This window comes from Drosophila ananassae, chromosome 2L (genome assembly GCF_017639315.1).
Source record: "Drosophila ananassae strain 14024-0371.13 chromosome 2L, ASM1763931v2, whole genome shotgun sequence".
In the NCBI taxonomy this organism is placed as follows: domain Eukaryota; kingdom Metazoa; phylum Arthropoda; class Insecta; order Diptera; family Drosophilidae; genus Drosophila; species Drosophila ananassae.
This window is the reverse complement of record NC_057927.1, coordinates 7,960,456-7,984,652: the sequence shown is the minus strand read 5'-3', so window position 1 is coordinate 7,984,652 and position 24,197 is coordinate 7,960,456. Positions and strand designations below refer to the sequence as shown.

The following is a 24,197-nucleotide window of genomic DNA, read 5'->3' as shown; positions in this document are numbered from 1 at the left end:
GAATTGGGGAGGAAATTCAGCTCAGCATCTGGCAACACTGGAGTCCAATCTGATTGGACTCCATCTTACAGAATAACAGAAATTTTAACAGATTCATGATAACAGCGGAGTGCGGCGGACCTTTGTTGTTGGTCCCGGAAGTTTGCGATTTTTTAAAGCGCTCCGAAAGTTTTTTAATTAGAAACGCAATACCCGATATCGCAATTTCATCCCGCTGGATAAACGGAATAAATAAATTTATAAAAAGCATAGAGTATCGAATAATAAATCTTTGCGAGGATATTACTTTTTGAAAAGCAAACGAAAAGTCCTTCCGCAAAAAAAAGTCCATTAGAAGGAAACCAGCAACCTTCCCCTTTTGGGCCACTAGCTGATTAACTCATAAGGACGTGTGTATTTCGTGAAATAAAGGAGTTATCAAATACTGTGGAAAATATTAGAAACTGAAACTTAATTCGCGAAAGGTTGTTTTTTGTTTATTTCGAAACCCCTCTGAATCGGCAACCCTGGCCAACAGCTGATCGCGATTTTTGTTGTTGGCCCCGAAAAGTGCGGAAAACGCGGAAAAGCTTACAGTGGAAATAGCAAAGCGCCACAAGATATTATCAGCCGAGAAAGGAGAAAATTAGTGGGCTGGCAAAGAAAGGAGAGTGACGACACGACGACTGCAGCTGGGAGACCGAAATTCGTATTGATTTTCTCGTGTTTTTGTGTGTGCGCGAAAAGGCAACAAAGGCCGACAAAAGCCACCACTTCGAGACATCCACTCCACCTAGCTGGGCGATAATCATCAACGCCAAAATCAAAATCAACAATGTAGACAAGTTGGGTGGCTGGTGGTGCGCGTAGTTGTAGTTATTAATCGAGCCAGAGCGAGAGTGGGATAGAGGGGCGTCGCAGCAGCCCCCCCCAAACCAACCAACCAACCAACAACAAAAGCGAAAGTTTCAGTGTCGCGACTCGCGAGTGGCTGTGTGTGTGTGTGTGTGTGTGTGTGTGCGAAAATGGTGGACAAGAAAATATAAGCAATAATAAACGCAAATCTTTCCCCCAATGTCCCCAAGTCACTGAGACTTAGGCTCCATCACAGGCAGGCGGGAGCACAGGAGGGAGTGGCCGATTGGAAGTGGAATTTCGGCCTTTTTTCGGGAAATACATATATTGAAAGCAAGCAGCAGACAAAATGTGGATACCATCGAACAACAAATACGGCGTTGGTGAGTTCAAGTAAAATTAAAAACAAAAAAAAAAAAAAGGGAAAATATATGCATCCCTCGTGCCACCCAACCACCCAACCACCCCCTCCGGTGTACGTCACGTGCGTCGCCTTTGTTTTTATTGTTGCCTTTTGAGGCGATTCAGAGTTTTTTCCGCGAAACGCCGGATACCAACCACCCCCGCAGTGTCGGGGAGGAAAAGCGATTTTTCTACTTATTTTTGTATACAAACTGTTTGGCAGCATCATCATCCCCCCCTCCGCACTTGCCACCTCGCCATCACCTTGTGCGCTTTTCAAAGAGATTTTCCTGTTTGCTGTTGCTGCCACGCTGCGATTTGATGTGTTTATATACAGAGTGTCTTCTGCCGCTCTTCTACCGCTTTTCTTTGTCGCTTTTGCCAATAATGGCCCACCAGGCTAAGACCCACCAGGTGTGGACAGGCATGGACTCTCGCCAGAACAAAGAAAGTAGATCTTGAAGACTCGCCACTTGTTTTCTTTCCGCAATTCGTCACACTTTTCGCTTCAATGGCAGTGCTTAACAAATTGCCAAGGGGGCAGGGCAGAGGCGGAAGACTGTCTTCTGATGCAGCATCCCATGTTTATTGAATTCATTTAGTGCCGCTTCAGTGGATTTATTTGTTGCCCAGATAAGCGCCAATTTCCATTGTTGTGGAGATACTCTCGCCAAAGGCATGCTGATTGGGTTAAAAGGCTGATTCGGTTGAAAATAAATATTCTTATTCTTCCAAGAGATAAGAAAGAGTATTCCATATTCCATGTGATAGCTCCAGTACTCCCTGCTCTGTGGCTTCTGTGCCCACTGATGTCTGTGCCCCACATTTAACCCCACCAAGTCGGACACCAGGAGCGGTCAAAGTTTACACAAATCAATCAGTCAGTCACCGAGGAGATGGCTCCCGACATCATTAGCGCTTCGAACTGCTGCCAAGCCAACGCCCTAACCTTGCCCAACGCCCCCAGCTCCTGCACTTCTCTGCATCCTGCTCTTCGGAGCCACGTGCTGGGCAATGACTTCATTACCAACGCACTCTTTGTCCACGTCCCTGAGGAGCTCCCCCAGATGAGTAATATCTGCATCGGAAGACAAAAAGAAAAGGGAACTACCAGTTCTAGGTTCTAGATAGGAGCTACTTCTATTAAGCCTATCTAATCTCCTTCTTTGTCTAAAATATAATGAAATGTAGTATTTAGAAAGCAATATGTATAATTTCAGTCCAGAAAACTTCAACTGCGTGCTATTCTCTCTCAATTGCGCAACGAGTCGAGTGCACAACGGAGGACAATTTGCGGAGCAACCCTCGGGCCTTGGACCCAGCCATGCGGGTCAGTTGCAAAGTTAGATTTGAAGCTAAAAGTTTTGGCAAAAAAATGAATAATTTTTTGGGGAGAGTTTGTGCCGGAGAGACACCGGATGTTGCTGCTGCTCTTCTGGTTTTCTTCCGCCGCCTGGGCCTCTGCCCGGCTTCTCTGGCTGCCTTTTCCAGTGAATTCCGGCGTTGTCGCAGCGGCAATTTCAGTTTCAACTTTAATTTAATATTCATTTTATGCATTTGGCCAATGGAGCTGGGCACAAATTTGTGCAGCGCTTCCTTTCCACTGCGTACACACTCGAACACTCGCACACTGGCACACTCGCACACCCATACACCCATGAGTGCGCATAAAATTGATTCATTTCCATTGTTTAATATGCTCGGCGGCAGGGTATTTGCTTTTTCCTGCCAGTGTGAGTTGTACTTCCATAATTCGTCTTTAACGATTTATTTATGAATCGCCTTTTGTGGGCCACCAATGAGGGAGGGGGTGGAGGTGGAGGTATGATTAACAACCCAAACACACGCACACTCGAAAAGTTATCATAGAACATCCCAGTTGGTCGCATTATCGGTCACACTGCCGGATGGACGGATGGACGAGTGTCCCCTTCCGCCTTCCGGCTGATTTATGGAAATGCGGTGGAGTAGGGTGGTGGCTCCCCCTTCTGCCAACCACCCTGGCCAGATAAGAGCTCAGCTGTTACCTGTCGTCGGCTCAGCAAGCGATGAGTTCTTCAAGTTGCCCAGTGAGTAGTGTTCAAATATTGGCAAGTACTTCCGCTAATAGGCCAGAACAGTTGCCGGTTACTGATCGGGTTGACTGACTTTTCGATTTGGGGGAACATTTGGGGCCAGTGGCCAGTGGTCAGCACCAAATGGTTGCCATGTGGATGGGAAAAGCTCATTTAAATGCAAAATTACAAAAAGCAAACAATCCGGTCTGTGTATAAATATATATATGCGAGTATGAAATGCATTTAATTACAGTAATGCCAGCCATAACGAGCCACAAAATGCATATAGTAAGCAAATATTTCCGAGTATTGCACATCACGTATAGCCATGCCAGTAGATACATACATATGTACATATATACCTACATCCACAGGCACACTTGTTCTCCAACTAATAGCCAGGAGGAGGGGCAGATTCAAAGTTTGCTTTGTTCGGCCCCGGAGCGAGTGTCAGCATCCAGTGATGCTGAGCAACTCCATTATTCAGACAATGGCAGTGATAATGACATCTGATTGACATTTGGGTCATGCTTCCTGTCAGGGACAGGTTGCCAGAGATCGCCTCTCTGAGTTGAGACTAACAGTTGCCACTAATAGGGATTAGGACATCCTAGATACCCTATCTATGTACTATTACTCACTTAATATTAATCTGGAACGAGTGTATGAGTCATAATGGCTTTGTAAAGTCTACTTGGCTAAAATACATCTGTTCCCTTCTCAAAAATATCGTAATCACCATGGAATAGTATCTAAAAACTGAGTCACCTCCCGAGCAACTAGCAGAGTGGCGCAGTGGAAGCGTGCTGGGCCCATAACCCAGAGGTCCGAGGATCGAAACCTTGCTCTGCTATCCTCAGTTGTATTTGATTTTTTATTTATTTTGCATTCTCTTTTTTTTGCATTCGAACTGCATCCTTAAAGGATAATAAGGGCGGGATTAGGCCCTCCACTTGACCCACATTGTGGCGGTTTCCCTTTCCGACCCTTTCCCTTGCCGACCTCGCGCTCCAAACACAATTAATTAATTAAATTCTCGAGCCGCCCCGGAGGCACTTGAGAGGCGGGGCGGCAGGGCTCCCCAGGCACGCCCCCTTCTGCAGTGGCTGTGGCTCGAGTGCGCCACATAGTAGTGCCAGGCAGGCAGCTCTTTCATTTAATTTAAAATTATTTTCCGCCCATCTCTGCCAGACCCCCCCCTGCACTTGGCTTAACGACTTTTTTATTTAAATACGTTTGTTGACATTGCGGACTTGTTGGAATGGAGCATTGTGTTCCCCGTTCTCCTCCCAGCTTTGTCCTTTTCCGCTCATCTGCCCCTCTGGGCTGTGGTGATGTAAGCCGAGCCATATCCTTTTGGGATATGACATTCATCGCAAAAGTAATTAAAGGCCTCAACCACGATGAGGATCCTGCCAATTTCCAGTGCCACTTCTAGTCAGCTTTATGAAATTTAATATTTCAACTTTTCCATGCTCATTAGCATGTAGAGTGCACTGAGAGAAAACATAACACATTACTAAAGTCTAAGTAGTAGATTATATTAGAGCCTTTTTAAAGCAATTAGCTCTGGCTCTTGCCTCGTAATAACAATTAATAAAATTCCCTCTAAAGCTGAACCTCTTCAGCCTGGTATTCCCTAAAAGCGGGAGTTTTCCGGGTTAGTTGATGGCCAGACCGACGCCTGCCTAATGTGACTGACCTAAATAGTGCAAGCGCTTGGCTGGCACTTTGCCTGCTCCGGCTGGTATGCGGGGTACACGGCGAGAAAATGTGCTGTGGTCGGGGGTTCATCTTAAAAGTCACAACTTGAAGCTATTAATTTTAGGTGGTTTTTTCTTTGATCTATGCTCCCTGGCATGGGAAAATGAATGAATATGTTTCCACCTACCATTATGGAGGGGGGAGTTGTTTTTCCAAGTGCCACTGTTTATACCAGTGGTGGGCAAACTCTCATTTCCCATAACTCGCGAGCATAGGGCCAAAAATTCTGCTGCAGCGCTGCCGGCACACGCACAGTATGAGCGAGCTCGCTCCTCTCCGAAGCACTCTCATTAGCTTTCGTGAGAGGGCCAAAGTTGGCATTTTTCTCTCATTTCATTTCATTTGAGCGCCAAAAATATTCTGTTCTACCAATGAAAATGAATTTATTCGATGATCGGACCTCACTGGAGCACGACCATTGCGACAAAAAAATCACTGAGAAAAATGTTTCTTGAAATTTGGGAAGAAAAATTTTTCTTTATAGAAAATATGGATGGGGAAGCGCAATGCTTAATTTGTTCCTATTTGTTCCTAATATTCCTATTATTATTTTTTTTTATTATCTTTATTAATTTTATTATAGTTCGTATTTTTTCTTTTATTTTTGTATTATATTTTCATATTTTATTATTATAATTGTGTAAATTCATTATACAAGTCTGAAAAATACAAAAAGTACCTTATTTTGTGCAATATTTACAAAATTACCGATGAACGAATTAGTACACAAAGTTTTTCGCTCAGTGAATGGGTTGCTCTCTTTGTTTTTCGCTGCTTACGCACACAATCAAATGTTATAAATGTGTGCGTTTTGCCCACCACTGGTTTATACACACACATGTGTGTGTGTGTGTGTGCTCATTTGGTGGAGTGTTTGGCTGCGCCAGTTGAAGTGGCATGGCAGGGCAGAGCGAGATCTTCAACTGGCATTTTAAATTATAAAATTCTTGCTATTTAGCATCTCCAGAATTAATTTAAATCAGACTACCGGGCATCGCATATTGAAGCCAGTTAGAGGCGGAATGGCAGGCTGGCTGCTTGGCAGAGTCGGAGCATAAAGCACTCGGGTAGACTCGACAGAAAAAAGCAAACCCAGAAGCAACAACAGGAAGCAGTTTGCCCATTTTCATGGCACTGAAGCATTCCATTTTACATCACTCCCCCTCCATGCCCCACTCTGACTCCCTGTCTGTCTGTCTGTCTGTCTGCCTGCCTGGGCGTGCGTTTTATTAGCTCCTTTCGTTGATATGCTCATGCCGTGCTCGCTCGTTTGTCTTTCAACAAGGGACACACACACCCACACCCACACCCACATCCACATCCACATCCCCAACACAGCTCCAGCTACACCACCAGAAGCAGAAGCAGAAGCACCACCATCAACAACAACCATGTGCTCCTCCTCTTGCGGCGCCTCCCAGACTACAGAGTGTGCCTTGCATTTCTAATTGATACACGTTAAAAAATTTTCAGAGAAACCTCAATCATTCCAAGAAATTTAAATTATTTAGGCTATTCGTCATGTCTCTTTTTTTAAAAAAATACTTTTGAACTTTTGAAATCAAAAGTTTATGAAGAGAAGACTACACCAAATGGCTAAGACAACTAGAATTCTTGGCAAGGCCTGGAACTTGCTGCCAGTGTAGGACGTTCCTGTAGCCACCATATCCAGCAGCCCAGCTCCTGCCACCAGCTTGAGTCTCTCACTCGGTTCTGGCTCCGTTTGGGCGAGGAGTTGAGAGCCAAAGTGTTCGATGGCCCATTGTTCCCTTCCTGGCAGCACCCTCTCCCACCATCCACCATCATCCTCCTTGTAGAAACATATTTCCTCCTCATAGCCATTTGCCTATTTATAGTTGAAGTATTTATTGTTGCTCCGCCACTCGTGGCATGCTCAAGTGGCCACTCGGGTAGCACTGTAATTGCCACGCCGCCACACAGTCCATCCCGGGGCAATGTCACGGCCAAGAAGGCAAAGCAACTGGTTGTAATCCAGTGGATTCTAATATCAGCTCTTCCTGTTCTTCCAGCCGTCCACAACTGGCACGGCGATGTCCGCTTCGGCCTGGCCCTCGACGTGGGCGATTCGGTGGACATTGTGGAGGAGTGCAGCCACTGGTATCGCGGCTCCTGTCCCCGAAAGTCTCGGGCGGTGGGCATCTTTCCTAAGACCTACGTCAACATCAAGGACCTCACCAAAATCGATCCAGTTGTGGCCGAATGTACGCAAGTCCTGCGCGAATGGTCGGAGATCTGGAAGCGTCTCTTTGTGGTAAGTTTTTTTTAGATATTCTTCATATAATTTAAAAATAATAATTCTTATTTTAAAGGATCGGGAGACGTACAAGTTCCAGACCCTGCGGAAGGTCATGTTCTCCATATTGGAGAGTCGCCGGGAGCTGTTGAGTGCCACCATGACTCAGGACCAGACGCTGGAGCTCCAAATGGTTGTGGTTTCAAAAATCGATTGGGGAAATCGGTGAGTTGATAGTCTTAAGTTTAAGTTAATAGAGTGATGTTTGAATAAACACTTTTGATAAAAAAAAAACAAACTTCCATGTTCGTAGTTCAAGGGCTTCCCTTGTTATAGAGTTTTAGATAAGAAGACCTCTTGGCAATCCGGCTCTGAAACTCATAAAATTTATATAGAGGAAATACGAAAGTTTAGCTGAAATTGTATATAGAATATTTATTACAACTTTGAACTTAGATAGCTTGGGTTCGCCTTTGCTTTATGTAAAATGTGTTCTTTTCTAGCAATAATCACAATAATTTTGTTATAAACAAAATTCCTTAAAATTACAATATATCTGTAGACTAAATGTTAGGACAAAATAGCGAGAGCATCATCGTGTGTGTGTGTTTTAATATACTCGTTTAAATATTCGCAATCTTACGCATAATTATTCACTTGATTACTACAATTTTTAATAGATCAACGTTTCGAGAGCGTGGGGTGAGCCTGACCAGGTGATCAGGTGATCGGATGATCGATGAGCAGGTGTAGCTGCTACCTAATAGGTATTCCTATTGAGCCCACTATCGAGCTAACTGTTAAACTTAAGTGTATATTTTAAATGGCGCATCATGGTATATGGGATCCTTCGTCCTCCTACTCTGTACTCGGTCTGTCGACTTCAACCTACAAATTGCACGGTCTGCGGTGTCCCCCTCCCCAGATACAGATACAGATCTGTCTGTCTGTCTCTCCCCTCTGATGTATGTAGCTGTCTCACTCATTAGCTCCTTTAGTTTTTAATTGATTTTCATTTATTTTTTTTATTTCTGCACCTGTCTCTCTAGCCTAGGACCGGATTCAAAGACCTTATATTTTCTTTATAATTTTGCTAAATGTATGTATTTCTCCAAAAGGGCAATGTGGATTCGATTTCTTGTCGGCTTGCAACAGTCTTGGCGGTACAAATGGAAATACCTAACTTCATGACACAAAACTCTATCTCTTTCTTGCTTTCTATCTCTCTCTCTCTCTCTCTCTCTCTCTGTTACTGTCCCCCTACAAATATTATTGAGAAATCATTGAAATCGTTTTTGATGAAGCCGCTCCTTAGGTGGGATAGCCGGCTTATGTCTCGGTCTCCTTGCCGCCGCCGAAGCTCTCCACTGGCGGATAGATCGGATGGCTGATGGGGTTCATTTCGAGGGTCGAGGGGGCCGAGGGGGTGCGGGAGGCGCCCAGCAAGCCGCACAGTTGCTGCAGCATATCGCTGTACGATCTTGTGCTCAGGTTCTGGCTAAGGAAGTGCAAGATGAGGAAGTCGCCAATCTGCAAGGGATTAGATCTGAATTAGAACCATGTTCCTAGGGATATCACAGGATATAGAACTCACCTCCAAGCGCCTGACCAGGCCGGCGATCTCCTTGCGCTGGCCGGAGCGGTAGGAGCGCTTGATGATTGTCTCCCGGGTGGTGGGCATCATGATAGTCACCAGTGAGTAGAGCACAGCCCCGCCAGAGATAGTGGCCAAAATAATGAACCAGAACCTGTAAAGAAGGAGCAACTCTTAGTGCTAACTCGAGGCAAGAAATCCAAAGCCAAACACCTACCACAGGAAGATGTAGATCTTCTCGTTAAGGATATTCAATGCCAGGACACAGAGGGTGTCGTGCTTCTGAATGGAGCCGCTGGGACCGAACTTGTGGAACGTGCACTTGGTTAACCGGGGGAAGATCTCGATCATGGGATCGTAGCGCTTGTCCTGGTCCATGTTCGAGAACTTGACCACGTCCGTGCCGTAGGACATGAAAGCACCGCCCAGGAACTTATCCACCATGAATATGTTGACGATCACATTGACGAAGTTGAGCAGCTCGCAGATGAAGTAGGCAAAGGAGTAGCCATTGTGGGTGTTCAGGCTGTTGACGAAGTACTTGAGGATGCGGTCCTGGCGCTCCCGCCGGTAGTCATCCGGCACACTGACCATGCCGCGCAGTCCATCGGTTATCATGCGGATCTTTCCGTCCTCCATGTTCTTCCAAATCCAGTGCGGAACATAGAACATAAGACCCTGAAACAGAATATTATAGGATTTGAAAACTTCTGCCTGGGATTTGGTGTCCTTCGAAGTCTTACCTGGAAGAATAGCACAAATGGCACCCACTGGTAGTAGCTGTGGTAGCGCTTCTCCTGCCCATAGTCATTGCCCAGGCCCGGGGCGGCCACGTCCGTTCCTATCTGCCGGTGCTGCTGTCCGGGTATCGTGAACGTGTAGGTGATCCAGCAGAAGGTGTTGATGACGTGCATCGGTATGGAGCCGTCGTTGATGCAACTAATGGGATCGCCTGAAAGCAACAGAGATACAGATAACTCGTAAGATACTCGCACATAGCATACATTCATTCGTTGTGTAATTCAAATCTAAAGAAATCCAAGTGCATTCCACGCTGGATCCACAATGTCGTCCGTCAACGTCAAGTGCCATTAGAGCAATCTCTTGATTCCCCCGCCCCCCACGACCATTTGTCGGCGCTGTGGGTGCGGTTGCGGGTATGGATGGTGGTTACTGTTACTGTTACGTGCTCAGGTAGACCTGCAACATTCGGGGCCGGAGCGAGTGCCTTTTAGGGTGTGCCCCAACTTCACCCACTCGGCTGGGCTGGTGGGGCAAACAACAAAATGGATACAAATAGACCCTGCACTGCACCGCCTGGTTTCGGAGGGCGGGGAATTCCCAGAACTAACCGTCAATATTTAACCGAGGTTTTTGTCAGTTGTTCGCTTTCAGAGCACTTCTTTTAATGCACAAATATTTGTCTTGAAGCCGGTATGGGTCTAGAGTCAAGACTTTAGAGTGAAGCTTTTTGTATAAATTTTTTTGAGAATAGGAAAATTTAGAAACTCAAGCACGAGTTTGCTGATTAAAGAATTTAATGACAAATAGCAGGGCATAATGTCAAGATCAGCTGAAAGTTAATCAGCATAGTTTCGTCTGTTTACTCGAACGATACAATTTAGAATGGGAAAAATAGCTTTCGAAGCTAAAATCGAGAGCGTGGGAATCAAAAGGAGTTTATTAAGTGTATCGTCTTACTAAATAGCTCACTCCGGGCCCAGCATGAGTCAGATACATTGATTTTCACGCACAGGCCACCTCCCGGGGCGACCAGTACCGCTCAGAAACATGAGTCATCTATGGTTTAAAGCGAAATCTGATCAACGTGAGCCTTTGGTTGTGAAAGCCAACTCAGTTCGTTTTAGTTCAAGTCAAATTTTATGAGCTTTCAAAGTGCATTAGCAGCAATGTTGCAATTGCCAGCACAAATAAACTAAACTGGGTTACCCCAGACACACGCTAATCGCCTAAATGGATGCACTATGGATGTGGGAGGGAGGTGCTAACTTACCAATCAGATTGTTTGCGGTTACGATGATGCAACAGGTGAAGAGAATGGCGGTCGTGATCCTGTAGTGGCAGCGGAACACCATGTTGTCGATGACCGCCTTGTCCAGCAGATACCGGATCTTGATAAAGCCGGACACGGCCGAGACCATGCCAAAGACCGCCATGTTGTTGGTTGGTTGGTTGGTGCTGCTGCAACGAAGCTAACTGCAAGATACGAAAGAACAATGCTGTTACAGAGAGAGAAACTATTATCGTATTATATAATTCAAATAATTCTCTTTGAAAACCCCTTAGATAAGATGCCCCCATATTTCTTCGAGTGCACCAGCACCAGCGCCATGTTCTTACAGCTCTCCATCCCATAATTGTGTACTATGTTTGCCTTGTGCGTTATCTAGGACAGACATGACATATTCCAAATTATTTCACCATCAGTCCCAGGGCCCCAGGCCCCTCTCCACTCCCAATATGGCCTCGTCTGGTCGGAATTCTGTGCGATATCGTCGACAAGCCGCACTTACAATTAAGTAAGTGCTGCCTGGGCAGTGCCGGAACTGTTTGTTTGGAGGAACATGGAGCTCCTCTGTGTGAGTGCGTTGTGCAATCTAATCTAATCTCCGTTAAGCCCGTCCTCTATTAGGTTGAATGCCCTGGCCCCCCGACCGAGCCATCCCATCCCATCGAATCGCTAACAAGTTCATCTCAAGAAGCCAGCTCTCAGAACCGGTACGGTACAGCTTTTTTTTGTCAACCCACGCATAAATTTCACTTTGTCCCCATACCATTGGGCTATGGATGGACTACCCCTCCCAGCCCCAAACCCTTTCCAAATCTTTAATCTTTTGCTGGCTGGATGGCTGACTGACTGGCTGGTTGGTGGGTTTTGTTTTCTTTTTTTTTTCCCCATTTTTTCGGTGCTTTTTTGAGATTTGGAGTTGGTCCGGCAATGGATCAGGTTCTGGTTTGCTTTCTTCTTGGCTCTTTTGTTTATATGCAAATTTTTTTCTTTATTTTTTTTTTTGTTTGTTGGACGGCCAGAGCCAGCAGAGTCTCGGTCTTGGTCTCGGTCTTGGGCCATTGTGTGTTTTGGCTGTATTTCATTTCGGCACGACAGATCGTATAACTCCAGAGCACACACACACACTCGCACACACACTCTCTCTCTCTCGCCCGATTTTCGAACACCATTTCGAACATGCGCATTTCGAAAAGTATCTGTATCTGTATCTGCGCAGCGGCAACGGCAGCTACTCCTTTTAAATGCATCTCAGCTTCTGCACTGAACATTCAATCTTACCACACACACTTACACAGACTCTGGCACTGACACTCACACAGATACTGGAGAAGAGAGCTCACTTCACTTCATTTCAACTCAACTTCAATTCTCGACTTTTTTTTCTTTCAACAACAAATTTTTCGAAAAAAGACAAAAAAAGAAACTGGTTTTAAGGTATTTTCTTTTTGGGAGAGAGGAGAGGTAGTCTTGGGAGCGATCGGATCCGATCTGTTGCCACTGTTTCTCCAGCTCTTCTGGCTCCAAATCTTCCAAGCTCCCAGCTCTCCCGTTTTGTTTCTCTTTTTGTTTAAGTTTTTAGTTCGATGTGCTACCAACATTGGCAACAGGGGAACTGAGAACTGAGAACTGGCAACAGGGCAACCTGGGCAACCTGGGCAACTGGGCACAACCTGCACAAGAGTTGGCCAGAACCAAACCTAACCACCGTACCGAAGGCGACCCCTTCGCACACTTAAGTGATTTCTTTGCTCCTGCCGCATTCTCGTATTTTGAGTGGTTTATATGCCGTGTTCTCCACTCGCATTTAAATTTATTGCTGCCACTTTGACACTTTGGAAACTCGTTTTTGTATCTCCTCCTGCTGCTGGTGCTGCTGCTGGTGCTACTCCGTTGCGGGCCATTAATTTGCCAGCCAAACAGCTTGTATTTATTATTTTTGCGAGACTACTTTTTTTTTTAGTAAGTAAGTGATGTGTGGCTTTTTTTCGGTTGATTAGAGGCTTGTTTGAATTTCAAGTTGTTCACAATGTTTCAGATTTTTTTAGACGTTGCCTGCATTGTTCAAGATTTCTATTATACACAAGTACAAACACTCGCACCCACAGATACACTCGCACACAGACAGCTGGAATTGCATCCGTAACTGCATCGGAGGGACGATGGTGGTGTGCGTGCTGCTTGGTGGTTGCTGGTGCTTCTCAGAGTGCTCAGTGGTGCTGAGCTGTGATTTTGATCAGTGGTTTCATTTAAGTTGCATACCCGTTCGTATCTCGAAAATGTGCAGCTGCTCTCAGCGGCGTTCAAAAACCTACTGACGCCAGTACCCACGGCCCAGAGCCACCGAAACCGAAACCGAACCGAAACCACACAAGCCCACGTCCGGCTCGGGCTCTGGCTCTGGCTCTGGCTCTCTCCATCTCCGGATCTCTCTCTCCCGTTCTCGTGGTGGTTTTCCCTCCCCATCGGCCTGAACCAGCGATCGCAGCTGGTTCCAGTTCAGGGTCTTGAAATTACGCTCAAACTGCATTTGCATTCGCTCGCTGTCAGTACCTGGGAGTACCTGAGAGTATCTTTTACCTGGCCCTCCAGGTAGACCTCCTTCTTCGCTCCGATTTTCCCTCGATCCTGAGCCGACTTGAGCGGTCTAGAGTTCCTGGGAATTGGAAAATTGGTAAATCCATTGATTAGTTAGATCCCAGCCAAGAGGGGAATTCGTTATCTGTTCTACAACTCTATCTATCGTATCTAGATGGTGGCTGGGAGACGGAGTTTCAGTGGAAGGGTCATAAAGCTTTCAAATCAAATGAAACAAAGAGGAGGGATTGCTAACAATATTATCAAAGAAATGTGAATGTTTCTAGGCAGACTAAAGCTAAACCTTCTAAAGGCCCTGCCTCCAAAGATCATCTAGGTGACTTGGTAATATCCCTTAGCTCCTCATTATAACAACATTTTTCAATTAATTCCAAAGAAGTTGAGCTGACTGTCCGTTTAATTTATCGTTTCTTGGATGGCACTGGAATCCTCCTGCAGTCGCCGCTATGAAGTGCCTGCTCCCAAGTAGGTCCAGGGATCTATCTGCGTTCCAGGGTTAAATGTGTCGCTGATCTGTCGATCCCCGCACACATACTATATCCTGGGCATACTCCAGTCCACAAATACACTGGCGTAGGGCCAGAAATGAAGATCCATTTGCATGCTGAGAGCTAGACAAGCAACGCAAAACTTGTTACCAAGCAGCTACCCCCTTCCAGCTCCCACCACACACACCCGATACCCAATCCAAAGACAACTCCTTGGCTGCTGGAATGACTCAGCTCAGTGTCTTTGGCTGGCTGGCTGGCTGGTTCTTTGGTCTTGGCCATAATGAAATGGCATTTCGAAATGGCTGCTGCTGCTGTTTCGCGATGCCAGTGGTTTGGCTGCTGCTGTTTCCATGTCCTGAACCACCACTCCGCGCTCCACTTCGCTTCTGGCCAACCACCCTGTCCCCCCTGCACTGTGTTTGTTTATTGTCCGTTGCCAGTTGCCTGTTGCCTGTTGCCGGTTGCCTGTGGCATGTTGCTCGCCCAAGAAATGTATCTGCGAGCTACACCTTTTATAAAGACATTAAATACAAAATATATGGCATGTGTGATTGTGATACTGTGCCGTGTATCTGGGCCTCAGTCTCAGTCGTGGCAAGGCGACCCATAGATACAATGCCATCGAACGTGTTGGTGTTATTGCTTTTGTTTGTGGTTGACAGCTCTGCTTATCGAAGTGTAAATAATTAAATTTTTCTTTATCTTGTTGCGTCTTCATGCGTTCTTCTCAGCTCCCTTTCTGTTGTGTCATATCTTCATAGATTCCCCCCCAACACTTTCAGGCCGGGCTTAATTAAAAAAGTATTTGTTTGGCTCAGATATGGTGGCTTCACTCCACTCCACTCCAGTTCAGTTAAGTCCACCTGCCCAAGAGCTTCGGGTCAGACACTTAATTAAAAACGACTTAAAGTGTTTATTACCAGCAGGGCTACTGTTTCGCGGGCGCACGCGCTCCGCTCATATTTGTATCCACGAGATATATCCCGACTTGCCGCAGTGCTTCATTTGGTCACGTCAACTCGGAGCCAGGCGTAACAGAGGTGGCTTAAATTGACCTGGATTGGGGGGAGTAGGAGTTTGGACATGGGCATGTTGGAGGTGGAGGTGGCGATCCAGGAGAGTTGAAAATTCCCCGAAGATCTTTCAGAGATACTCTCTCTCTCTCTATTTGCTCTTTTCTACTAGTTCCAGTTCCAAAAATCATGATTCTCTTTCACGACGCTCTCTCTCTCTCTCTAGCTCTCTCTCACCTGAGTTTCACCTGAGCCAGAGCCAGAGCCAGAGACAGAGCCGGAGCGAAGCCGTTTAGGCCTCGTTAACAGCAAAACGGCTTCTTCGCCTTATGCTTGTAACCTCTCGCTCTCTCTCTATCGCTCTCTTTCTCACCTGGACATCTCCGTCTCGCTCTCTGCGTAAGCCAGGTAGAAGTTCCAGCGTAGCCGAGGTAGCAACATCGTCAACGACGTCGCGACGTCGGGCCACAGCACCAGCACCAGCAACGGCAGCAACAGCAGCAACATATTGCTGATGACGTTGGACGACCTGAACCTGGCTATGGAACTCTTGGCCTGGCCAAGCGTTTGCCTTCTTCTTCTTCTTGTAGTTCTTCTTCTTTTTGGCTTTCTTCTCGCCCCATCATCTCCATCGTCTTCGACTTCTTCTCGCATGCGCCACCGGAATGCCGTGAACCCATTAGCTGTGTATTTGTTGTGTACTGGGTACTGGGTACTGGGCATTGGGTACTGGGTAGTGGTCACTGGGTACTGGCTGGTTTGGTTGTAAGCAGCCCAAAATTTATGCGTCATACGGACCAGGCGATGATCATCATCATCATCATCATCATCATCATGGACATGTAAATTCCTCTCGGCTGCCACTGTTCGAAGATCGGCAGGCACAGCAGGCACGTACTGGCCATAGATAGTGTGAAGTTAATGATCGACCCCGAGTCATTTAGATACGAGATCTTTGTCCATAGAACTCGACTGATTTCTTGATTCGGAGCGGAGAGCTACTTTCCAAAACTTGTCCACCCAATCGAGTTCGTGACAGGTTCTCAGACACCGGCACCCTTGACTCTGATTCATTCAACGGCGATTTGCATGAGTGGTACGGTGGAACATGATATATTCCAGCTATTGTTGTTCCATTTTTTAATAAAAATGTAGTACCTGCTTTTGTTTTTGGAGATAATGATATGAAAAGGGTATGCCAGGGGACTCTATGGGGTTTATTTTCCATTCAGAAGAATAATGTAGTTAATTTATTTGTTGTTCATTTATTTTTGACTTTCTTATTTACAATTATTATAATATATAGTATACTATACCAACCTGATGTTTTAGAGTTGATTCTGTTCTTAAAAAGCTGAAAATATATCCCCAGAAGCCTCTAGACCTCTATTTCTATTTATGGCATCTATTATGGTTCGATTCTGTGATTAATGATGATCGTCCCTGATGACTGACCAAATTTGTACTTTATTCTTGGCCCGCCACACGACTCCGTCAAGCGACAATTAATTACGAATGCGTCAACTTCATTAAAGCTCAGATGAGATGGTTTTCCAAACAAACCGAAGACCTACCTGCCCATAGGGTTCCCCCACAGATATTGGGACTCCCACGATCCATTAATTTCTCGTATCGGAACGTGACAAAGTGGCCAAGTTGTTTTAGCTGTGCGTTCTTTGTGTTTTCTGGGCTGGCTTCCTATTATCGCAATAACTCAACCAACGAATGCTTTCCAATCTTTGCAGTAAACTGGGTCTGGATCTGGTGCCAAGGGAGGGCCCGTTGGCGGTGGATCCGCACAGCATCGGGATTGTGAAGCTCTACAATGTGCACGTGAGCAGTGCCGACAACGCCAAGGCCTCCTCGGTGAGTGGGAAATGTCTTCCCGAAATGATGCCGATTCGAATTAATTTATTGCTTTGCAGAGTCGGGGGACACTGAGGCGGAAGACCCAGCGGAAGATCCTCTCCCATCATCTGTACTTTTGCATGCGCGACTTTGGCCATCGGATTGGCGGCGATGATGCGGAGGTCTACTTCTTTCTCTATGACGGCACCCACATGCGACCGCTCTCGGAACGGTTTCTGGTCAAGATCTCCAAAGATGGTTTCTCCAACTACATCGAAAAGTTGCACAGCAACTGCACGGTGTTTACCGACCTGGGTGAGTGCATCTACTCCACATACTTCCCGCAATCTCTAAATTCACGAAAAAATTAAATACAGGCGCCGCCGATCTCAACGAGGATCTGCATCTGGTGGCCGTGGTGATGCGCGTTGGCAAGATTATCCAGTCGGACTCTGTGAAGAAGATCGAGAAGAGCGGCACGCTCGGACATGGGCCCACTTTCCGTCGTCCGTTCGGAGTGGGAGTGCTCTCGCTGGCCGACATCGCCCACTTCGACAGCAGCCTGGAGCAGTCCTCCGATGAGAGGGAGTACAACTTTAAGCTGTTCCAGAGCGAGGAGAAGGACTTCCATCTCCTGCCCGAGCTGATCATCAAGAAGTCAAGCGGCAAGTACTCGCCCATCCAGACGACCCAGGGTACTCAGGGCATTGTCGTGTCGCTGAAGCTGTTGCACGGCGGACTGGGACAGGCGCGCCAAGAGCAGCCTCTGCTCTTCCAGGGCTCAACGATCACCAGAAAGATGGGCTTCCCCGACGTCATCATGCCGGGCGATGTGCGTAACGATCTGTTCCTCACCCTAGAACGCGGCGAGTTCGAGCGCGGAGGCAAGAACACCGGGAAGAATATCCTGGTGACCGTTGTGGTGCTGGATGTAACGGGCAACGTCCTCGCCGACTGCCTGTGGGGTGCCTCGGGGATGGAGTCGCAGTCGCAATACCGCTCCATGATCCTCTACCACCAGAATGCTCCCAGCTGGAACGAGATGCTGCGCCTGAGTGTTCCCATCGACAAGTTTGCCACGGCTCATGTGCGTTTTGAGTTCCGTCACTGCTCCACCAGGGACAAGACGGAGCCGAAGTTGTTCGCCTTCAGCTTTGCTCGGCTCATGGACATGGGAGGCGCCACTCTAAGTGACGGCCAGCACGAGCTGTATGTGTACAAGTGCGAGGATCCCTCCAAACTGCAGGCCGCCAACTACCTTCGACTACAGTGCCGCCCGCGGGATGCCCAGGCGAAAATGGACTGCGGCGGCTGCTTCAGTCGCAGCTCCAAGGAGGTGTTCGTCCTCCGCTCCTTGCTGTGCTCCACAAAGCTCACACAGAACGCCGATCTTCTGTCGCTGCTCCAGTGGCGAACCCACCCCGAAACGATACAGGACTCCCTCACGGGAGTGTTGCGACTGAATGACGAGGAGTTGGTCAAATTCCTGCAGGATGTCCTGGATGCCTTGTTCGCCATGTTCTCGAACGAGGAGGGCAACAGCACCCAGCACTCGGGACTGGTCTTCCATGTCCTGGTCAGCATTTTCAGTCTGCTGCAGAGCAACAAGTTCCAACACTTCCGGCCGGTGATGAACGAGTACATCGAGAATCACTTTGCGGCCGCTTTGGTCTACAAAGGACTCATCACCTCCGTGGAGCACATGGCTGTCTTCATGACCAAGGCAGAGCACCCGGACCCTTTCCAAAAGTGCTTCGGTTCGCTGGAGTACATCTTTAAGCTGCTGATCCAGTCAAGGAAGCTCTTTGCCCGAGCCACTGGTGGGCAGTACGAGGACTCCTTCCGGCGCGATCTTCACTCCCTGTTCACCGCCCTCAATGGAATGCTGGCCGTTCCCTCCTATGACGTCATCATTCCCACCCAGGAGGCGTTGCTGAACTCGACGGGCGTGGTCCTGGAACAGCTAAAGGACACCCTGCCGGCGCCGGAGTTGGGAATGCTGGCCCGGAATATGCTGGATGCCATACCAAGAGGAGCGCCCATCCGTTTGATTCAGGCCAAGTTGCATGCCGTCAAGGATCTGGTGTCTGGGGAACTGTTCCATGAAGACGGTAAGTAGCTGCTGAAGATATTTTATTCCAACTGATTTTGACATAGCCTGTATCCTTAAAGATTCCCGGACTGTGGTGCTGTCGGTGGCCTGCAAGCATTTGCGCATGCACCTGGGCCGGCGCGACGAACTGCGATTGTGCGCCGAAATCCTGTCGGAGATTCTCAGCCAGCTGCACGAACTGCAGAAGGAACAGCGCGACAAGGTCACCAATACTCTGCAGCACGATCTCGATTCGCTATGCAAGAACATCCTGGGCATCCTGATCCGTACGATCAGTATTATTATGGAGGGTTCCAATGCGGTGCTGCCGCAACTGGTGGCCTGCCTGCTGGGACTGCTGCAGCTCCTCGACGAGACGCACTACAAGCGGTATTGGGACGAGCTGAGTCCCAACAAGGATCCGCGGGATCTGAAGGAGTTCCTCAGCAAGTCCCTACAGGTCTACGAAGACCTACTCGCCCAGGACTGGCATGTCTTCCCCAACGATTGGCTGGTCATGAAGCTGGCCGCCAACGATGTGCTGCGCATGTCGCTGGAAGAGTTTGCCAAGCCGCTTGTCTACCGATTCCTCGGCACACAGGCTTTCGATTCCCAGTTGTGGTGGTGCTACTTCAGCCTGGCGGTCTCCTTCCTCACCCAGCCGTCTCTGCAGCTGGAGCAGTACAGGGAGCCCAAGCGGCTTAAGATACTCCACTCGCATGGCGATATGCGGGTGCTGATGGGCTTCCAAATACTCAGCATGTGGTCGCAGCTGGGCGAGCAAAAGCTGCACTTTATACCATCGATGGTGGGACCGTTCCTGGAGGTCACCTTGGTGCCGGAACCCGCCTTGAGGAAGGCGACGCTCTCCGTTTTCTACGACATGATGCAGTGCGAGCAGGTGGGTGTGCTTCAAACTATCTCGTTGAAGAAAGTATCTAAATATTAATTTCTTAGGCTGCTCGAGGCTCGTTCCGTTTGGTGGAGAGCGAACTGATCGACAAGCTGGACCTGCTGATCAGCGGGAACAAGGGCGACGACGAGTACAGGGAGCTGTTCAGCACCATGTAAGTTGCTTAAACACGCTTGTGTCCTAATGTGTACATAAATGTTTGTAAATGTCTGTAAATATACATATCACTTCACCTTCATTGCAACGCCATCCATAATAAAGGGAGCATCTGAGCTTGGTGTAAGTTTAACTCTGTGCAATATTATTCTTTCCCTTATGCGTAGTTTGCTTCTCTACCCGCCAGTCTCTGTTGGTTTCTGTTGTACTTATGATCATTTTGTAGCCAAACTTATCCATTGAACCCACTTAGGCACTCACTAATTGTATCTTTTGTGTCGTCAGCCTGCTGGAGAAGGTGAAGGTGGAGAATCCCAACTGGAAGGAGGCTGGCATTGCCTTTATAGGCTCTGTCACCCGGCTGCTGGAACGACTGCTGGACTATCGTAGTGTGATGCAGGGAGAGGAGAACCGGGACAAGCGCATGACCTGCACAGTGAACCTCCTCAACTTTTACAAAAACGAAATCAATCGCAAGGAAATGTATCTAAGGTATGTGACACTTACTTTTAAGTGGCTTAAGTTGTAAATTACATTTTCTTTGCCTTTAGATACATTTACAAGCTGCACGATCTCCACCTTCAGGCGGAGAACTACACCGAGGCGGGCTTCACTCTCAAGTTGTACGCCTCCATGCTGAGCTGGGACCGGGAGACCCAGAGCATTGTTCCTTTCGATAGCAGCGGCCAACCCGAGTGGCAACGCAAAGAGCAACTTTATCATGAGGTAGGTCTTGGAATCGCCATTAATATCCATAGACAGGAAGAATACATTTTTAATTTCGTTTCTAGATCCTCAAATACTTCGACAAGGGAAAGTGCTGGGAAAAGGGGATCCCCTTGTGCAAGGAACTGGCCCAACTCTATGAAACACGCCGCTTCGACTACAACAAGTTGAGTGAAATTCTCATTCAAGAAGCCAAGTTCTTCCAGAACATCTTGACCCAGCTGCGACCAGAGCCAGAATACTTCCGGGTAGGATTCTATGGGATGGGTTTGCCCCTTTTTGTGAGGGTGAGTCTTGAAGATAGCTTCTTGTAGATAATTCCTAAACTGAATACTCCAATAACAGAACAAGCAGTTTGTCTATCGGGGACTGGAGTACGAGCGAATAGGAGCCTTTACGCAGCGTCTCCAAACGGAGTTTCCCAGCGCCCAGATCCTGAGCAACAACAGTCCCCCGGACAGTGCCATCCTCAACGCCCCCGATCAGTATATACAAATCAGTAATGTGCGGCCGGTGGGCGATGCCCAGGCTCTGAAGACGGCCATGGTGCCAGTGCCGGAGAAGATTGCTAGGTTCTACGATGTCAACGATGTCACACGGTTCATCTACGACCGTCCCATGTACAAGGGACCCGTCGACAAGGACAATGAGTTCAAGTCGCTGTGGATAGAGCGCACTATTCTGGACATAGCCAGCCCACTGCCCGGCATTCTGCGCTGGTTCGAGGTCAAGCAAAAGTCCATGCTGGAGCTGACCCCGGTGGAGTATGCCTGCGAGATCATCAGCAACGCGGGCAAGGAGCTGTCCGAGCTCATTGTTCAATATAAGCGTGATCCCAAGCGCAACATCAATCCGTTCTCTATGCGTCTGCAGGGCACCATCGATGCTAATGTGATGGGTGGCATTAGCAAGTACCAGGAGGCCTTCTTCTCGGAGCAGTTCCTGAAATCGCCGCAAGGTGCTGGCCAGCAGGCGAACGTGCAGCGCCTGAAGACTCTGATACTGGAGCAGATACAGATTCTGGAGCAGGCCCTGGAGCTGCATGGCCAGCTGGCGCCCACGGGTGTCCAGCCACTGCACAACCGGCTATTGGAGCGCTTCTCGCAGCTGAAGCAAAGTCTGTCGGGTCGGCTTAAACGCCAGCACTCCGAGAGCATTGTGAACACACCACTGCCCCCGCTGCCCACGGAGCAGAGAGTGGTGCAGGCCAGCACATCCGCCGGCCTGAGTGTGCAGCCCATTGGGAACTATGTCTACGACCTGGATGAGATCTACACGAAACCAGGTGACACCGTGCGCCCCGTGGATCCTCTCAGCTCATATCAAACACTAAGCAAGGAGAGCCTCACCATTCCTCTGGAGGAGAGTGCTGCCCCTCCAGTGCCGAATCGTCCGCGGTCCCAGAACTTTATCGCCAACGGGTCCATGGACAGCCCAGAAGTTCCTCCCAAACGTCAGCCGGCTGTGAATTCTCCAAATGCTCCTCCATTGCCGCCCAGGGGAATCACGCCCGATAAGCGAGCATCGAACCCAATGATCTTCAACGACTTTGGCAATGCCGATGCTGTTGGCCGGCGTCACTCGTCCCAGCACCAGCAACATGGTCAGAAATACTCAGTGGTGGACATAAGCTATGATGATCCGGAGGCGGATCAGCAGCCGCATTCGTTGCCCCCGAACTTCCAGGATGCCAGCGGTGGCCACTTAAGCGTCTGCTTTGCACCCAATGATTTTCGCGACTCCGGAATTTCCACGACCAGTTCCAGGGAACTGAACCACATGAATCTCAATAACCTGGGCGAAGATCAGTCGATGATTTCGGTGCACCATCGGGAGCACTGTCGCATCAGCAGCAACGGCAGCCTGGACATGCACGTTGGAGTGCCGATGAACATCACGCAGCGGGAAAGCTCGACGAGTTCCTTTGACGTGGAGGATCTGCCGGTGCCGCCGCCTCCCATTCCGCCCAAGTCCCTGGCCGTGACGAGCAACGGTGTCAGCTTTGCTGGAATCGACGATGCACACTCACCCAATCCAACCAGCACACAATTCAACCACAACCACAGTCAGAATCCAATCCAGAATCATTCCACAAACAATCATTTGGGCCAAGAGCAGCAGAACGGCGGAGAAGGTGGCTACAGCTTGCTGCAGCATCCGGTAAATGGGTTGGCCGCTCTTCCGCCACCGCCTGCTGCTGTTGAGGCCGCATCATCCACAACCGCCGTTGCATCTTCATCTAGTCACCAGCACGATGGCGGCACTTTTTGAGTTACAATATGTCGCTGCCATCATCCACCCGATCAGCCTTACCAGCCACACAAGCCATCCTCATCCACATCGACGTCGGCCAGCACGGCCACCGAAACGGGGACCGAGTCCACGGATTCCAGTTCGTCCACGACCTCAATGACTCCGCCCCCGCCTCCTCCGCCGCCTCCGTCGTTCAGTCAGTACCATCAGTTCCAACAGCAAACGACGCCCCACTACTGCCAGGACTGTTTGTCGTCGCCGTCGCCGCCGCCCAGCACCGTCATAACCGAGCAGGCTCAGGTGCATGCCACGCCGGGACTCTCCACGCCCCAGCCCCACATCGAGCACTGTTCCTGCGGCCTGAGCTTTTCCGTGGTCCAGGCCCAGGAGGAGCACTCGGGTCAGAGTCTGATATCTTCGAGGCTGTCCACGCTGGAGAGGTATCAGGTCGGGCAGGAGGGGCAAGTGTCCAGCTGCCAGCACCACCACCATCACCCCCAGACCAGTCAGGATGCACACGCGCAGACGGATTTCTCCTACGCCCAGCGCTAGAGACGAAGGTTGTTCCGGTTGACCCACAGAGAGTGAGATTAGAGTTCGCCGCGATTTTTATTGTATTTTTTAGCTAAGTTTTTACGAACTATTTTTAATGGAATGATTTTTGGTGCCAAATTTTCGCTGCAAGTCCAAAGCGCAATATGAAACGAACGTTGTAATTATATAGGTTGCTAATCATTATTTGTAAGCTTTAATTTAAACATTGATTTTATTCAAATTATATACATTTGTACGGGGAATTGTCGCTAAAGTTACTAAGCAAATCAATAAGCTAAGATAATAAAGATGAGAGTATTATAGAAAATGGGAAATCAAATACTAAACCAAATCAAGAACGCTAATCAAAATGAGAGAACAACGCATAAAATATAGAGAAACCTAAAGACATGCAAAAAGTGAAAAATCAAGAAGCCGACAGAAAGTGCAATGCAATCTTACTTTAAAAAAAAACATAAAATTTATAAACGAATGGATGCATATATACACGACTACTACATATTTATTAGGAATTTTGAAGTGCAACTAGCTTCATAAAGGTCATATAGGTTTTTCATTCTTGTACATTTTTTAAATTAACTATTTATAGTGAGTCTGCATATACAAATAGACATATAT

The 24,197-nt window shown here is 48.0% G+C and overlaps 2 protein-coding genes and 1 non-coding gene across 5 annotated transcripts; 2 read left to right on the top strand and 1 right to left on the bottom strand.

Moving 5' to 3' along the window:
- Nucleotides 1-56: 56 nt before the first annotated feature.
- On the top strand, nt 57-23,857 carry LOC6499803 (dedicator of cytokinesis protein 3). Of its 2 annotated transcripts, XM_032452605.2 has the most exons (13): nt 57-1,217; nt 7,088-7,329; nt 7,388-7,536; nt 16,782-16,902; nt 16,962-17,199; nt 17,262-18,995; nt 19,057-19,877; nt 19,934-20,043; nt 20,151-20,168; nt 20,331-20,537; nt 20,597-20,771; nt 20,837-21,058; nt 21,117-23,857. In XM_032452605.2, the coding sequence occupies exons 1-13, from the start codon at nt 1,184-1,186 to the stop codon at nt 23,040-23,042; spliced, it is 5,997 nt and encodes a 1,998-aa protein (XP_032308496.1). In that variant the 5' UTR covers nt 57-1,183; the 3' UTR covers nt 23,043-23,857. The 2 variants fall into 2 exon arrangements, with proteins under 2 accessions (XP_032308496.1, XP_001953877.3); XM_001953841.4 differs by lacking the exon at nt 20,151-20,168.
- On the top strand, nt 4,075-4,146 carry Trnam-cau. Its single transcript has one exon. It is a non-coding gene; the product is annotated as a tRNA-Met (tRNA).
- On the bottom strand, nt 7,721-13,315 carry LOC6500765 (innexin inx3). 2 transcript variants are annotated; one of them, XM_014911218.3, is made up of 6 exons: nt 13,197-13,315; nt 10,920-11,122; nt 9,649-9,857; nt 9,123-9,583; nt 8,906-9,059; nt 7,721-8,841 (listed from the first exon to the last, which is right to left on the bottom strand). In XM_014911218.3, the coding sequence occupies exons 2-6, from the start codon at nt 11,080-11,082 to the stop codon at nt 8,641-8,643; spliced, it is 1,188 nt and encodes a 395-aa protein (XP_014766704.1). In that variant the 5' UTR covers nt 11,083-11,122; nt 13,197-13,315; the 3' UTR covers nt 7,721-8,640. The 2 variants fall into 2 exon arrangements, with proteins under 2 accessions (XP_014766704.1, XP_044574233.1); XM_044718298.1 differs by lacking the exon at nt 13,197-13,315 and adding an exon at nt 12,229-12,574.
- Nucleotides 23,858-24,197: the final 340 nt, after the last annotated feature.